The sequence below is a fragment of the Nelumbo nucifera genome, chromosome 8 (assembly GCF_055504915.1).
Source record: "Nelumbo nucifera cultivar China Antique chromosome 8, China Antique-T2T, whole genome shotgun sequence".
Lineage (NCBI taxonomy): Eukaryota > Viridiplantae > Streptophyta > Magnoliopsida > Proteales > Nelumbonaceae > Nelumbo > Nelumbo nucifera.
Genome location: NC_142656.1, coordinates 55,218,177 through 55,230,550, shown reverse-complemented (window position 1 = coordinate 55,230,550; position 12,374 = coordinate 55,218,177). Strand labels below are relative to the sequence as shown.

The following is a 12,374-nucleotide window of genomic DNA, read 5'->3' as shown; positions in this document are numbered from 1 at the left end:
AATATTACGTTCTTCCTTACTGGTTCAGGTTTTGAAGTCGTTGAGAGTTCAATACAGCATTTAGCAATGCTTGTGTTGATTAAACCCTAATAAATATGAAAATAATAAAAAGAAATTAGAATATAAACTCACACAATGATTATTTTAGTTTAACAATGTCTATTTTATGATTATAATCTCAAAAAAGAATAAACAAAAAAGTATTTTATAGTTGTAGAGAAGATGGGCCAAATGGCCCATAGGCTGTTTATCTTTTATGTTCTTTGCTGTAATGGGCCTTAATCTGAGCTTTATTGTTTCTTATGTTATGTTTTTTAATTTGCTGCCCAACTAGGGGCCTCTCTATAAATTACTAAAGTTTAACTTAATGAAATAGAATTAAGGGAGTAAGAGAGGAGATTATGTTCAAAAATCTCTCTTTGAACCCTAGTTGTCGCCCCCTTCTTCTTCTTTTTCTTCTCTCTTGAAATCTGATTTCTGCTACTTTTGAATTTTTGCAACTTTCTAAACAGTCCTTTCTTCTCAAAAGGCTGTTTTTCTTTTAGGTATTAGAGCAGGCTCGTTTTTCCCTCTTTTCACCTCTTTTTTCCCGTACACAGTGTGTATGGAGAACTAAATCGTATGAATAGTTAAAGAAACCTATTTCAACCCAGTTAGTAGTGGTTTCTAGAGAGAAGGGGACTAGTTTTGTCGTCCTCTTGACAGATTCAAGTGTGCTGCCCGAAACCCTAATTTTCTAGAGAAATCTGATTGCGGGCCCCATAGGGAGTTTGACTTAGGCGCTCAGTGACTGAAGGCCTTTTCATCCTTCTTGAAGATCGAATCAAGTGGATTGGCGTTTTGTGAAGTCTACAAGGAGCGACCGAGTTTTCTCTGTTTTTCCCGACTTCCGAGTGTGACGCAGGTTGCTGGTACAACTGCATAGAGGTTGGCTCACAACACAACTTTTGTTCTGTCTTCATTTGTTGTTATTCAAAGTTAGAAGTCATTTTCGAAGTATTTAAGAAGATGAACTCATAATTTGAAAACAAGCATGTTGCTGAATCCGGATAGGTTTTGGGAGCCTCTGTAGACTCTCTACTAGTTGTGACCACAGTCAAACTAGATGGAACTAATTATCTGGCTTGGTCACAATCAGTAAAAATTCATATCTGTAGTCGAGGCAAATGGGGTTTTATCTTTGGGAGCAAAAAGGCTCCTCCGGAAGATGATCCATCATATGAAAAGTGGATGCAAGAAAATTATACTATTATTGGATGGCTTGTGAACCCAATGCAACGACAGATTAGTTAGCACTATTTGTGGATGAATTATAAACACATAAAATGAATATTCTAGTTTAATAAAGTCTATTTTATAATTATAATGTCAAAAAATTAAAATATAAGTATTTTATAACACAGTGCACAAAACTGCTTGGCAACTGGGCGAGGTGAGCCTCCAAGGGCACCTTGTCGCCTAAGCGTCACCTTGACAACTATGGTTGTGTTCAGGGCCCAAACCATGGACAAAAGAAAGCACATTCGAAAACACGAGGAGGGAGAGAAAAGAGGGATCTTGAAGGGAACATGATAGAAAAGGGCGAATCACTAGTAAAGACAGATGTAGGCATGCGATTGATCAAGAATCATGAAGTGAGAATAACATCACTCCAGTAGGCTTTAGGAGCGTACAATTGGAGTAATGTACGGACTGTCTCAGTAATGCGTCAATTCTTTCGTTCGGCTACACCATTTTGCTGTGGAGTGTGGGAACAAGATAGCTTGTATAATACCGTGAGTGTCAAAATAAGCTTGAAAGGAACTATGAAAGTACTTTTTTGCATTATTAGAATGAAATGATTTAATACAAACACTAAACTAATTGAGAATTTTAGCATGAAAGGAAAGAAAAATAGAGAGCAATTCTGAATGTTCTTTCATTAAATATATCCATATCATTCGTGAATGATTTTTTTTTTTGATAGGAAATAGTAACTTTTATTAATTATGAGAATTATAGAATTACAACTGCCACCTTCAAAAAGGTGACCCCTCAAAGGATAAGCAAATTATAAGCATGCCCAAAATAAAGTCTCCCTATTGACCCCTTGCTTTGCTAAAATATTCGCGAATGATCATTAATAAAAGTTACAAAATATTGAAATCCATTGTACGGTGACACAACTAGGACCCTAAACATTTGAGTGAACAAGATCAAAAGGACTCATGACTATTATCTTCATAGGGAACAAAAGTAACTCTATGATCCTTACTAAGTTGACATGATTCACGATCCAACGGGCTGGGCCGGCCCGACCCCCGGACGGGTTTGTACATAGTTATTAGCCCGCGGGCTTGACCTCGGGCCTGAAAGCCCGCGGCCCGATTGTTTTACGGGCCGGGCTCGAGATTTGTCACAAAAGCCCAACCCGACTTTTATATTTATATAGCTTTTAAACCCTAAATTCCTAAACCGTACCCTTCTCATATTTCATTCTCTCACTCTCAAAAGAGAGTAAGATTGTTTGTCGTTTGAGTGTTGACGAGTGGAGTGACCAGGTCCTCTCTTCTCTCTCTCTCTCTCTCGTTTTCTTACTCTCTCTCATAGAAGTCGAACAAGTTTCTCTCTGTTCCTCTCTCTCTCTGTCTCTTTCTCAGTCTCTCTCTCTATTCTGTAAGTCGGTTCCTCTCTCCCTGTCTCTCCCGGGCTTTGGGCTCGGGCCCAGGCTTCGGGCCCAAGTTGTAGGCCTGTTGGTCAGGCCGGGCTCGGGCTCAGGCCTACAAAATTCTGTTAATGCAGAGTGAAAGCCCGACCCGAGCCTGGCCCGGCCCGGCCCATGAATAGGTCTAATGCTAAACTAGAAACTAACTTCTTCAAAATATGAAGTGAAGGATGACCGAAGTGGCACTAGTGAGGAGTAAGAGATAAGTGAAGAGCTCTTGGTGGACCATTGACATCTAGGTAGTACAGCCGTCCAATTTCATGACCTCCACCAATCATCTTCCCCATCGTAAGATCCTGAAAAACACAATAAGAATGAAAGAAAGTGACTGAACAGTTTAATGACTTTGTGAGTTTACTACAGACAAGAGACTAAAAGGAAACTGTGGAATGTAAAAGACAATTAAGACTAATATCAGATTCAAGGGAAATATTACCAGTACCATTAATAGGAGAAGTGCCATCAACTAAGGTAACTATTTGGGTAGTGGAAGGAGGAGGCAAAGACTTAAAAAGATTTGAAGATCCAGTCATATGATTTGAAGCTCCAAAATCAATTACCCATGGTGAATGGCTAGAACTGGAAACTAAACAAGCTGTATCTGACTTAGCAAGAATGGCAATGGACTTGGAAGGCACGGAAGAAGCTTGGTGAAGTCTCTCATATTCCTTACGAGTGATGAAGACCAACTCATTACTCTTACCAACTCTTGTGGCAGGCAACTCACCAGTGAAGTCATTAATTCCAGAATCATCCTCAACTATGACACAATTGGCTCATGAAGATGGTGGACCATGCAAGTCATAACTCATAATAGAAGGCAATAGTGTGCACAACCACAATGTGTGCACTCTGTAACTGTACCACAATCACCACTGTTTCTTCCACTTCTTCCTTCCCTACTGCCACCACGGCCACCCCTAAAGCCATGGCTGGCACCTCTAATTGCACTTCTTCCCCTAATACCTCTACCACTGCCACCTCTTGTTGCTACTAAAACCGACTTCTCTGAAGTAGTGGAATGATCATTATGGAGTTGATATGTCCTCTGGATACGAGAAAACTCCTTAGATAGGGAAGGGAGATCAACTTCCCAAGATTTGAGCCATTGCAAGTTCAAACTCAGACCTCAATCCTAACGAGAATCTGACATCTAAATACTCCCATTGAGCTTGTTGTACCTTAAGATCAGGGGAAAGGGGTTGGTAAACATTCAACTCATTCCATAGACCTTTTTTGAAGAATAAGATAAATTCAATAAAAAGGAAAAAGAATACAAAAGGAAGGTGATAAGACATCACCCAAGGAAGAAAAAAAACCCAAGAGCCCAACAAAGATCTCAAAGATCCCATACTAAGTCCCCTAAAACCAAATGGCAAAAACTTACAAATTTTCTCAAAACAATCTCGAGTGCAAGCCAATAACACAAACCAAGAGATCCCCAACGGAGCAAAAGCATCCAGACCCACCTTTTATGGTAGCATAATATTTTTCAACACTTCTTATCACTTTGTTGAAGAGAGATAATCCTGGTAAAGTTGGTAAATCCTTGTTAAATTTTCTTGCTCTGAATACAACTGCCGGGCATACTCCCAAATTTCCTTAGCGGTGTTTAAAAACATAAAATTAACACTAATATTTGTTTTCCATACTGTTCCACAAGGCAGTCATAATCTGAGCACTTTCCTGCACCCATTCGTTGTACCCTTCAGACCCACTAATGGGTTATCTTCCTTAACATATTTCAACTTCCCTCTTGTAATTAAGGAAACCTTCACAGATTTAGACCATGATACATAATTAGTACCATTGAGCTTAACAGTAGTTAACTGGGTGTTCATAAAGTCCGATTGCAACACTACAACAGACTTGGAGTTTCTACTGGAAGCAGCCATAAGTAGAACATGAAGAAATCACAGATGCCTTCAATACTCTCCTAACAAAGGTACTTGGTCCTAAGTATGACTTAACTTATTGGTCCCAACTCCTAAGAAAGTACTTTGCTTAAAAGGTGAAAAGAACAGATGGTATAAAGTATGAACATACTAGATTGGGTACTTGCCTTGTTTTTGTCCATGAATTTTGAAATACGAGATGTCAAGCCATATCTAGTGGTTGTTTTCTTCCTAGACATCTAGTTGTTTTGGCTGTCTTGCGTCATGGGTGCTTGCTGTTGCCTACCAAAAACACAGAGGAAAGTTTTACTGACCAAAAAAAGAAAAGATTGGAAAGTTTTTGTCATAGCACTGGAAAATGGAACCCTAAAACATGATTTTATGCTACTAAACATAAATCTATGTGCTGATCCAGAATTCATACAGTATGTATTTTAACTACTCAACTTTGTTATCTATGGACATAATTTTTCTGAGATGAATAAAGATTTATTGATTTTGATTTTTTAACAAATTTGTCTTTCTATTTTCCAGTGGTCCTCCAACAGAGTGTTTCATCTTCCATGCTCGGGCTGCCGAAGGCCAGTTGCCCTGTTCAGAAAAGGTTTGATGTTGTTCTTTCAAATTTATCATTATTATTGTTGAAGTTGATTTGGGCTGGAGTTCAGATTTGGTTTGGAACCTTATTGAGTTCTGCATTGAGCTTGCTAGTTCACTAAGCTCTTGACTTGATTTACATCTGCTTGAGTTTTAGTTTTTTCATACATTTTTTGTTATGTATCTAATCAATTGTGCTGCTTTGACTTTATAGGGCTTAATTTAGTGTTCAAGTGTATGTTAGTAGAAACTTAGATGTTCTTTCAACTGGCTTAGTCCTTTCTAGAAATCCAGTTTGATGAGTTATCTTTATCTTTATTAATTAAACCAAGATTTCTCATGCTAATAGCTATCATTTGCAGGTCCATGGAAAAGGAATAAGAGTCATGTGTGTAGAGCTGGTAGCTAATCGTTTCTTGCGCAAGGTAATTGTGTGCTTTTAATATCAACATTACTAATGTTTATCATCAGTGATATAGAGAGTTTTGTTTGGTTGGACATAGTCTTCTTTTTCTCTGCATTCTGTCTTATTTCTATGTGATTTATTCCGATTGCTTTTGCCTTTTGAACTTCCAATAAGAAAGCCTATTCTTTCTTGTTTTGTTTTTCTCTTCTTGTTACCCCAGTACATTCTATTTTCCTTTTTCTACATCTTTTATTTATTTATTTTCTCTTTCTCTTCTTGTTACTTACACTGGTAAGTTTTGTTTTCCTTTTTCTACATATTTTTTTTATTATTTCCTCTTTCACCTTGCAAGTCATGGACTCAATACCAACTTCAGGAATCAGGAAAGCAATCTTTTTAATTCGTTTCATGGTCTTGCATTTAAAATTATTTTATTTAGAACAAAACCACGATATTCTAGTTGACTTGGGGAAATTGTTTCTTCTCACTGTTTCTACTTGTTTCAATTAATATCTGCTCTCTTTGCTTCCCTTTTCAAGTGCTTATGAACAGTCCATACTCCCCACCCCCCACCCCCACGCAATCCTTCAATATTGTACTAATACATTATACTTGCTCGCTGCTCAGCTGTGTCCAAATATCTCAGTGCCATCCAAACTGTTATCTGATCTATGGATCCGGTTACATTGGATAACCCTTCACCTTCCCATCCCTTTTTATCTCCATCATTTTTTTTTATGCTGCCACATGATTTTTCTCTTCTTTAACCATCCAATTACTACTTTGGAATCATCCTCCACAATTAAGTCCAAAGGCCTTGTAAACCCTGCTCCGGTTAAGTTCCTGTAGCCAGTTGGTCCAGACTCAAGAGTACTTAAATATGGTCTCTGCTGCTGGAGGATTTAGCCAACTATGGCCACCCTCTAGCAATGTCCTTTATTGGTAGTGCTCTCAATGGCAGCACTTCTGAACCTAATTCTCGCCTTCTTAAAAATTCTCACATTCCTCTCATACATTGTCTATAAAGTAGCAGCCGTGCATCTCCATGGAATCCTTCTCCTTTTCTTGGGAATGTGAGTAATGAAGGTGGGAAGTCTTCTAATCAGTAGGAGACCATCTACCCAAAGAGAGAGAAACATCATTCCCAAATATTAGCCACAAAGAGGCAGGAGATTATTGAGTGGTTTAGAATATTCTAGTTACTACTTCATCCACTATTCCAACTCTTTTGGCATTATCATTTTTGCAGATGGTTCGAGTACTAGTAGCAACAAGTATAAGGGAGGCAGCTGCAGGTGCAGAGGATGATTCATTGATAAAGCTGATGGATGCTACATGTAGACGTGCCACAGCTCCCCCAGCACCGCCCGATGGTCTTTGTCTCGTTGACGTTGGTTATACTGAATTTGAACCCAAAAATTGCCTCATCATTTAGGGTGAATATATATTATCATTTTTCTCTGCAATCACTATCTATCAATTGAATTGTTTGCCAAATAGCATACATACTTGAGGTTAGGTCTCCCTACTAGGTCACTGAGTTAAAGGAAAATGTTCAACAGATTTCCTTCATCATTTTTACCCTAATGTCTACAATTAAGTCTTGTCTGAATTTTTTTTCTTATCTGTTACTAGTCAATGAATTTTTTTTTTCTTTTTTTCATATTGCACCGAGGCCTCATCTAAATTGAGAGGAGTATTCACGATGCCAAACATCATTTTTTTCACTTTTTTGTAACAACTAATAACAAATACCAATCAAATATAAGATGCCAAACATCATGACATGGGGGTATTTTTGGTGATTACACAGTTTTATTCACCGTTATGATGACCAAAATAATCATTTATTAGATTTCTTGTCATGCACCGATTTTGTTGTGGTCTTTTCATTGCATTTGGCAACACTGATGCGCCATCTATCATCTATGATTCTATGTAGTTGAATCGATTTCAGTTGTAAAGAAGGATAGAGATTAGAGAGGTTATTTCAGGAGTTGAAGAAATCCAAGCAGTGCCCAATTTTTCTCCATTTTTTCATTTTACATGGCAATCAAACAGGTAATCTCCCTTTTCCGTGGCTGTTGATACCTGGGGTGGGCAGGCCACAGGTGGACTCATACTATTTTAATCTCTTTTAGGTGCCCCAGACTATATAAATATAAATTGATCATCTGAAAACAAAGCGAATTCCCTTCATATTTCGATAGGATTATTAATGGCTGAATTTGCTGAATGGAATTATTCAAAAAATTTGTCTTGTAGTGATTAAACCTTAAATTGCCCAATGACATGTTGGGACTTGGGATGACTGCTTTATCCCTAAAAAGCAAATCACTTAATCTAGTCAACTCAGCAGTTATGAATAGGTGCGGGCTATTGCAAGCCAGAACAACCTTTATTGTTTGCTCAGCCACAAACTTGAAGATTGTGTTTGGTTTGATTGAAAAATACAAAATTCATCAAGAATTTCCTTCACTACCCACGGGTATTGAGGTATGGGATTCCAAAGAGTGGATGTTGATTTTCCAAGCTTTTGAACCATAATAGGCCATGCAGTCCTTATCTTTGCTTATTTCATGGGTTTTCGGTATGGTCTTCTGTTCTTGGTTCCATGGGGGTAATACAATTGGGTAGGAGTAATCATTTCTTGTTAGACAGTTTTGTATGCCTCTAGTTTCAATCAGAATAATGTATTTTATGAGTTTATTGTAAATGAATAAAAGTGCATATTTGATTCATGTTCTCTTCGTATGTTTCTGTGTAATACCCTTAAATTGGATACTTAATGAGACTCGTGTTAATTTAGAACGTTAACAACCAGTGGATCGGTCTAGGGAGACCTATCTTGACAAGGCTGACACTGTGGTGCCACCAAGTTGGTTGGGGTGGCCTGTCTCAGTTGCCAGGGTGAGACCCTAGGCACATATAGTGTAGGATTAATAGAACCTTTGAACTGTACTAGATTTTCAGTATTGCCTAGGACCTTAGAGATAGATGGGCAAAACTGAAAAGTTACACCTAACCCCTAGACTCGATTATGATACTACATTAGATGTCGGATTGGGCTGTCTTTGATGTACCAATCAGTGAGATCCTTAGTGGGGGTCAAAATCTAGGTATGTTGGGACAGTCCGAGAATTCATCTGAGTGGGTGATCATAGTGACAAGATCAACCCCTTTGTCGGACAAAGGTAATGATCGGGGATGCACTCTCTCTAACGGAAACCAAGACTGTCGGCAGCCGATTTTAATTGTTGAGATTTCGAAACAGGGGTCGACAGTAGACTCCACAACCGAGGCCAAATACATTGCTGCAAGTGAAGCTGTCAAGGAAGCCGTTGATGAAATTTGTTCACGAATTAGGAGTAGTTCTGTCCAGCACATCACCCATCCCATTGTTGTGTGACAACAATGAAGCCATTGCTCAGGCTAAAGAGCCACGAGCCCACTCGAAGTCGAAGCACATCGAGAGGAAGAACCACGTATTGCGGGAGATTGTTGGTAGAGGGGACATCCTGATTCAGAAAGTAGCGTCAGCAGAAAATGTAGCAGACCCATTGATGAAGCCACTATCACAGAAAGTGTTTGAGAAACACGTGGAAAGCATGGGACTCCGGCTTATACCAGATTGGACCTAAGTGCAAGTGGGAGCTGTTACACAGTTTTGTATGCCCTTAGCTTCAATCAGAATGATGTACTTTATGAGTTTATTGTAAATGAATAAAAGTGCATATTTGATTCATGTTCCCTTGGTATGTTTCTGTATAATACCCTTAAACTGAACACTTAATGAAACTCGTGTTAGTTTAGAACGTTCACAGCCAGTGGATCGGTCTGGGGAGACCTATCCTGACAAGGCTGACACTGTGGTGCCACTAAGTCGGTTGGGGTGGCCTGTCTCAACTGCCAGGGTGAGACCCTAGGCACATACAGTGTAGGATTAATAGAACCTTTGAACCGGACCAGATTTCCAATATTGCCTTGGACCTTGGAGATAGATGGGCAAAACTGAAAAGTTACACCTAACCCCTAGACTCGATTATGATACTACGCTAGATGTCGGATTGGACTGTCTTTGATGTACCAATCAGTGAGATCCTTAACGGGGGTCAAAACCTAGGTATGTTGGGACAGTCCGAGAATTCATCTGAGTGGGTGATTATAGTGACAAGATCAACCCCTTTGTCGGACAAAGGTAATGATCGGGGATGCACTCTCTCTGATGGAAACCAAGACTGCTGGCAGCCGATTTCAATTGTTGAGATTTTGTTTTGCAAAATATATTTATAAAAAGATATATATATATATATGTATATATATATATATATATATATATATATATATATATATATGTTATGGTTTCGAAACGGTTTGCAAAATGTTTTAATTCCTGGGATCCATATAAGTAGAGAGTGCAACAATGTTCCTTGCAGCCGAGGGAGTGGTCCTCTCTTGTCAGGCAGTGTATGATTATTATGGGCTGAGAGGTTAAGTGTAAGACCATTGAGGATAATACCTGATGGGCTAATCTTGCATCTGCTCACAGTCCCTAGGTGTTACAAGGTGGTTTGGCCAAGGACCACTTAGGGTAAGTGTTGGGCCCATAGAGCCCATAAGATGGGTTTTCACGGGGTGCACTGTCCATAACAATGTATTCGGCCAGGCCTTGTAACAAAGGCTGGGCTGAACCCATGTGGCTGATGCGTAGATCAATGTTTGGGTCCCACGCCATACAAGAAAGTCCAATTGGGCAGCAGTTTGGAAGGCTAAGTGAGTACATAACCTTAAATGATCATTGAGCCCATTTCGAACTGGGCTGATTTGATTTGTCAATTAAAAAGGGGGCGAATTCTGAGATTGATTAGCTGATAGGATTGGGCCTAGACCCTATTCATTTAGAGAGTCCAAGATCTAAATGAGATTTAGATATGGAAACCTCCTAATTTGATTAGGAGATGGCTGATTTGATCTGCAGATAAGATAAGAGTTATCCTTTATCACTTAAAGGGACTTCTAACCCAAATATGATTTGAATTAGCAATTCCTAATGGGATTAGGAGCTGATCCCTTTGAGATTATAAAAGAAGAAAGGGGCGGCAAGAGTTAGTGATTGATGTTCAATTCTCTTCAAAGCTGAAAATCACAAGAAGAGAGATTTCTGCACCCTGCGAATTCTCTCCTGTCGCCTCCTTCCTGCCGCCGCCATTACCTTCAGTTCGAACTCCAGTTCTTGAGAGAAATCAAGATCTGATCTTGATTCTAATCTTTTGGGAAAAGATTGGTTGGAGTTGTACTCACAAACCATCCAGTTGATTTTTGTGAAGGGTCAAGTTGTTTTGGAAGAACATTGCTGATTCTGCTCCATCCTGCACTGCGCCATATTCAGTGGGTGTAGATTTTGGATCCTTTTTTGGGCGTGAGCACCTCCATTGGGAGATATTGTTTCTCCGTATCAGGTATATCCTCCCTCATACTCCTTTTGGTTTAGATCTGATTTGGTTCATGGTTCAAGATTGATCATTGAAAATATGTTTTCTAAAATAGGGAATTCGATTCCCTGCAAAGATGGGAGAAATTTTGTTGAAATTCGCCTAGTCCTTTCCGCAAGACTTGGACGTCCATGTGATGGATATCCCATCCCTTCAGTGGTATCAGAGCCATGGTTCAAATCTTGAATCAATTTAATTCAGATCTGAACCTACGCAAATGGGCAGGAGGTGTTCTACCTGATTTGCGCAGATATGGGTTTTGGGAAATTTGTTCACAAAATTAATGGGCGAATAATCTGAAATTAATTTTATATAAATCTGATTATTGTTTAGAATAGTTCTTTATGATTTTCTTGATTTATGGGCTATTCGTACAAGAGGAGATCGAATTCTTAGTTTGCGCAGGGAACTTGCAAGATTTGCAGTTTCTTGATTTATTCATTACATTTGGTCTGTAAATAATTTTTTTTTTATTTTTAGACTCAATGTATTAGGTATTCGATCTGATGTAATTATAATAGAAATTAGGTTTTCTATTTAATTTATTTTTGGATCGAAGATGGCGACGCAATGAAGGAGATTTCGTAGATGGGACATTCTCTACTTGCGATTTGTAGTTTATGAAATTGCATTCTGTGATCTAACCTTTGTATGTAGGATGGATTGCACGAACAGTCCTGGATTGATTGATTCTTGTTTTCTTTTATCAGTTCTTTAATTTCAGATTATTTTCTTGAATTAGAGGTTTAATTAAAAATCAAACCCTAGACCCATTCGAACCAAAATTGGTTCAAATTGTTTGGACCTAATCTGGGGTTCGATTAAGGCTGTATATCAGCCCTATTTTTTGTTTAATGGGCCTAAGGATTGATAATTAATTGGATATTTAATTCGGCCCAACCTGTAAGGCCCAGTTTTAAATTGTTAAAACTGCCAAAAGCCCACTTCAAAAGAACAAGCTATATGGGTCGAACTGGGTAACCCTGATTCAGCCTATATACCTAGATGATATTAATTGTTAATATTATGGATTAAAATGGGCTTCAAATGGGCTTTTACAGATAATTAATTGATTGGATCAATTCCTCCCTGCATATGATGTATGGATGTGTGTGATGTGCTACGTTCATGGGCCATAAGTGCTTGGCCCATGCAGATTCGATAATGGCTCTTGCGCACACCATGGCTGGATGCACATCATTGCCATGGTGTCCCTATTGGTCATTTGATGACCTCCCTCAATGGTGGGTCCCTCACCTCCTGAAAAGGTTACGTGCGGA

The 12,374-nt window shown here is 38.9% G+C and overlaps 1 protein-coding gene across 1 annotated transcript in view; it reads left to right on the top strand.

The window, feature by feature from the left end:
* LOC104601650 (Pseudouridine synthase family protein) overlaps positions 1-7,214 on the top strand; it is a 59,088-nt gene extending 51,874 nt beyond the window's left edge. Inside the window, exons 7-9 of the mRNA XM_010265084.3 lie at positions 5,134-5,203; positions 5,559-5,621; positions 6,852-7,214. Coding sequence (XP_010263386.1) covers positions 5,134-5,203; positions 5,559-5,621; positions 6,852-7,037 — 319 coding nt within the window. The 3' untranslated portion in view covers positions 7,038-7,214. The remainder of the gene's footprint in view (positions 1-5,133; positions 5,204-5,558; positions 5,622-6,851) is intronic.
* The last annotated feature ends 5,160 nt before the right edge of the window (positions 7,215-12,374 follow it).